General features: G+C 38.8%; 1 protein-coding gene across 1 annotated transcript; it reads right to left on the bottom strand.

Annotated features, from left to right (window-relative positions):
* Positions 1–293: 293 nt before the first annotated feature.
* LOC133325149 (putative leucine-rich repeat-containing protein DDB_G0290503) lies at positions 294–5072 on the bottom strand (the record flags this gene model as incomplete). Its single annotated transcript, XM_061533971.1, has 4 exons — positions 294–1879; positions 4204–4461; positions 4617–4751; positions 4916–5072. Coding segments are annotated over 4 exons (2136 nt in total), but the record flags the coding sequence as incomplete, so codon positions are not given.
* Between the last annotated feature and the right edge of the window lie 212 nt (positions 5073–5284).

Genomic DNA, 5284 nt, shown 5'->3' with positions numbered 1-5284 from the left:
GCTTACGTAGAAAATCGTACAAAATATTGAAATATTTTACAAAAAAGATGCAGGGGCGGGGGTCATGGGATAAATGGTTGATTTCTTGGCTTGGGGTTTGCATGGCATTAACGCATACAATGCACGCTCCTCCTGTACACAAACCCACTGCGGTAGTGTAGAAGCATCTGATACAAATGTTGTACATGACAAATCACCCTTTGTGATTTGGATAGGCCAGGCGGCAGAGAACAAATGGCCCCCTACTGGTGGGGACTGCACACTCTGCACATCCTCCATTTTCAATCATACGCTTACATGGCGGTAATCATGTGGCTGTCATCCGGCTGGTTGTCGGTGATCAATTTCGACTTGGTCTTCGAAATGTCGACAATCTGTTGTTTTTTGCTGTCATCTGTGCGGTTGGTATCCCCGTCATCCTCGTTGACGGTGTCTGTCGCATATGAATTGGGTGTCGTTGGTGGTGGCGGTGAATCTCGTTCCTCGTTCTCTTCGTAGATGACATCGCAATTTGTGGGTATAGACTTGGGTGGTGGCTTTTTAATTTGTTTTGTCTTTTTGTTGTTGTTGACGTTCGCATTGTTCTGTTGCAATTCATTCATTTGGATTTGCATTTCACGCAGGCGATCAGTCAGCAAATACATATCACGTTCCTGCGACTCACATCGTTCACGCAGTTCGGCAATTTCCCGTAGGTCTTCAGGACGAGGGTCACGACGTTCATAACGCATGCGCATCTCTTCGAAGAGATTCGTGAGGCAGCGGCATTTTCTATGCAACTGTTCGATTTCGTTGGCATTACTAATATCCCGTTTGTCCAGGGCGATCTTCTCGGCATCGTAGGCAGCCTTCAGATCTTTCAAGTCACGTTTGTAGCGCAGCTCCACTTCTTTAATTTTTTCCTCAGCATCGAACATTTTCTGTCGATGTCTTTCGGCCAATTCCTGCAGTGCCTGTTCCTTTTCGGCTATCAATTTCGCCTTCAGTTTCTCCAGCTCCTTTTCATGTTCCCGTTTCAATTCCTGGGTATTTATTTGCAACTCCTTGGCAAATTCGTCCTTCACTTGACCCAAACGTTCACGGAATTTTTCTTCCATTTCTTGTTTTTCTTCTTCGAATTCATTGCGCAACTTCTGTTCCAAAGCTTCTCGTCTTTCCTCCTCCTGGCACATGGCCTTTTGATAGTCACGATCCGCCCGATCCAAATGCATGCGGGTCTGTAGCAAAGCATGATCTGATTTCTCTCGCAATTCCAAAAATTCTCTCGATTTACGTTCAAGTGCCTCTTGAGCCTCGGCCAATTCCGCCCGCAGTTCCTCCTCATTGGCTGTATAGCGATTTGTCAAAGCCTTCAACTCTTCGACATGTTCAATTTGCAATTTATCCAAGGCATCGCGACGCTCATCCACATAAACCGATTCAAGTTCATTTTTCAGTCTTGTCATCTCTGTGTACAATTTATCTTCCCAAAATGCGGCAGCCTCGTTGCGAACTTCATCGATGCGATAAATCATTTGACGTTCCTTATCATAGATAGCATTATCACAATGGTATTTTATTTTTGTCACCGCCTCAATTTGTTCCTGCAGACTGCTGTTGGCTGTTTCCAACTCTTGTTTGAGAGATTCGATTTGTGACATTAGCGATTGTATGGAGTTGGCCTGTTCGTTGACGACACCACGCAACGAAGTGACTTGTTTCTGATAGATTTTCAAATCATCGACTTCTTTACTTAACGATTCTAATTCGTTTTCGAGCAGTTCGACGTTTTCCACGGCTTCTTTGCGAGCGGCTTCAACTTTATCAATTCGTTCCTTGCACTGTTTTTGTGTTTCACGCAGCTGCCATTCACAATCGGTCATTATGGATTCTTCACGTTCTGTAATGGGAGGTAGGGATATAAAATGGCCATTACTTTGAAGTATATGAGAAGAAAAGCTAAGTCTATTTTTATAAAGAATTTAAGGAGGAGAAAAAGCGTATTGTTCAAGATACGAATGCAGTTCGGAAAGTTCTTAGCCTAGCACAGAATGTGCGGTATAAACAGAAAAACCATGTTAAAACAGGTGTTTAAAAAACGCATCCGCAATGGAAAAAATTAGAAATGCGTGCTTTCATTGTAACAAAATTGCGGATGCGTATTTATGTTCCTGTTCCTATATGAAGGAGTTGCCAGATGGAAATAAAATTTAAGATGTGTTCATAACAGAGATGGAAGTTTCCAACACATTAAACTTTTTTTCTGTTTTTACCGTACTTTCTGTGCTAGGCTAAGAACTTTCCGAACTGCCCTCGTAGAAGATGTTTTACAAAAATATTCCTCATTGGTTTTTTTTTTTATTTTTATTTGTGAGGCACAGTGTCTCTAATTCTAAATTCTTGCAGAGGGAATATTCTTTGCAGAACATTTTACATATATTTCTGCCTTAACATAGCTCCAAAACCAGTAAGGAAAGTAGTAAAGTCGGACGGGCCGTTCATATGATACCCTTCACCACTTTGGGTATATTCAACAAATGAACCCTTACAGACGTCGCATTTTTAAAGGACCAGCAAAAATGAAATTGGATCCATAAACTTGTCATTTTGCAACCTATGCTAATTTTTTTCATTTGGTCAGATATAGCTTCTATATATCTAAGCCTAAACCTATTTTCAGGAAACTTAAAACACATCATTCTAGACCTAATTCATTACGCTGTGCCAAATTTCGTGTAAATCGAAAGATATGTAAGGACTTTGGTGAACCATTTACATTTAATAGGACGAAAATATATGTGGGAGCTATATCTAAATCTGAACCGATTTTCAGGAAACTTAACACACATTATTCTAGACCTAATGACATATAGGGACATTCACATAAAATCGGACGAAAGTATATATGGGAGCTATATCTAAATCTGAACCGATTTTCATGAAACTCAGCACACATCATACGCTGTGCCAAATTTCGTGCAAATCGAAAGATATATAGGGACTATGGTGCACCATTTACATTAAATCGGACGGAAATATATATGGGAACTATATCTAAATCTGAACTGATTTTCACCAAACTCAGCACACATCATTCTGCACTTAATACAGAACGCTATGCCAAATTTCGTGCAATCGAATGATATATAGGGACTTTGGTGCACCATTTACCTTAAATCGGACGAAAATATATATGGGAGCTACATCTAAATCCGACCCGATTTTTTTGAAACTTAGCACACATCATTCTAGACCTAATTCAGTACTCTATGCCAAATTTCGTGCAAATCGAAAGATATATAAGGACGTTGGTGCACCATTTACCTTAAATCGGACGAAAATATATATGGGAGCTACATCTAAATCTGAACTCAGCACACATCATTCTGCACTTAATACAGAACGCTATGCACAATTTCGTGCAATCGAATGATATATAGGGACTTTGGTGCACCATTTACGTAAAATCGGACGAAACTATATATGGGAGCTATATCTAACTCTGAACCGATTTTCAAAATTTCGTGCAAATTGAAAGACCAATTTTCTGGAAACTTAACACACACCATTATATACTTCATTCATTACGCTGTGCCAAATTTCGTGGAAATCGAAAGATATATAGTGACTTTGGTGCACCATTTACATAAAATCGGACGAAACTATATAAGAGCTATATCTAAATCTGAACCGATTTTCATGAAACTCAGCACACATCATTTTAGGCCTAATTCATTACGCTGTGCCAAATTTCGTGTAAATCGAAAGATATATAGGGACTTTGGTGCACTATTTACCTAAAATCGGACGAAAATATATATGGGAACTATATCTAAATCTAAACCGATTTTTTCCCAATTTCAATAGGGTTCGTCCTTGGGCCAAATAAGTAACCTATGCCAAATTTCATCCAAATCGGATCATAAATGCGACCTGTACTTTGTTCACAAAAATACATGGACGGACGGACATGCATAAATCGACTTAGAAAGTGATTCTATGCATATTCTCAAAAGGAACCATGTGTCTATCTTGTTTCCTTTTGCCTGTTACAAACATATGCACAAAGACATAATACCCTGTACCACAGTATGGTTAAGGGTACAAATAGCTAAATAAATAACCAATATTTTTATTCGAAGTTTCATTCTGGGGTTCATTCTTAAATTTTCTTTTCCAAAAAAAAAAAAAAAAACAAAAATCCATTACATCCTTTCAACTCACCCATATTTTGTGTCCGTAACATTTCGAATTCTCTCTGCCATTTATCCTCGCATATTTTCCTTTCATTTTCCGAATTTTCCAAAGCACTCTTCAGCAGGGCAACCTGTTCCTCCAGTGATGTGCGTATCCTTTCGACTTCATCGCGCTGTTCCTGGGCATCGGTTTGGGCTTGAGCCAATTGAGTTTGCAAATTACTAGCCAACGCTTGAGTTTGTTTATATTTTTCTTGTAATTCGTTATACTGAGTTTCGAGTTCATCTGTTCAAAAAAAAAGAAACAAACCAGCAACAATAACAAAATGGGGGGAAAGAATACAAAAGGCCAAAATTACAGAGTATTGGTCAATTGCACCTTTTTGCAAAGGAAAGAAGCTAAAAAAACAAAACTAAAAAAGACAAAAAAGCGCTACAAACCATATTTCGTTTTCAGCTCATCTTCGCATTCGTGAAAACGATGGCGTAAATTTGTTTTTTCATCCTCCAGCACTTTCAGCTTTTGGCGGACATATTCATCATCCCGTTGAGCTGCATTTAATTCTCCCTGTAATCCTATTGCAATGAAAGAAATTGCATTAAGTTTTTTATTCACTGTGGGTTTTTTCACATTTATTCTTGAAGGGGTTGGCTTCTGGAAGGGGTGGGCTATGTTGGCTAACCCCTTTTTTTTGATGCGGACCCCCAATTTATGTGTTCGCTGATACCCCAACACTTACTTTCAACATTCCAGGTTTTGGTGGATAATTCTTGTTCTAAGGTTTCAATTTTCATTTGCATTTCATTGATTTTCGTTTGCAGTTGATTCACATTTTTGTGCGCATCTTCCAGTTGTTGAGTAAATTGAGTTTTCTGCTCCAAAAGTTCCTTTCTGCAATGGTGAAAAGTAAAAAAGGAGAAGAAGAAGAACGTTAGTGAGCCAATTGTGAAAATATGTTAATGGAAATTAAAGTGCAGAACATCGATCTTAACATGTTTCCGAATTCATTTTCATGAAGGGGAGAAAACAGTTTTTTTTTTGCATTTTTAAGAAATTAGAATTCTTATCTGTGCAAATGCATGTTAAGCATTTTGAGCATGTCCCGATT

Source organism: Musca vetustissima, unplaced genomic scaffold (genome assembly GCF_032173495.1).
Source record: "Musca vetustissima isolate MV318-11 ecotype Yass unplaced genomic scaffold, APGP_CSIRO_Mvet_v1 utg37858, whole genome shotgun sequence".
Taxonomy (NCBI): Eukaryota; Metazoa; Arthropoda; class Insecta; order Diptera; family Muscidae; genus Musca; species Musca vetustissima.
This window is presented reverse-complemented; position numbering and strand designations above follow the sequence as displayed.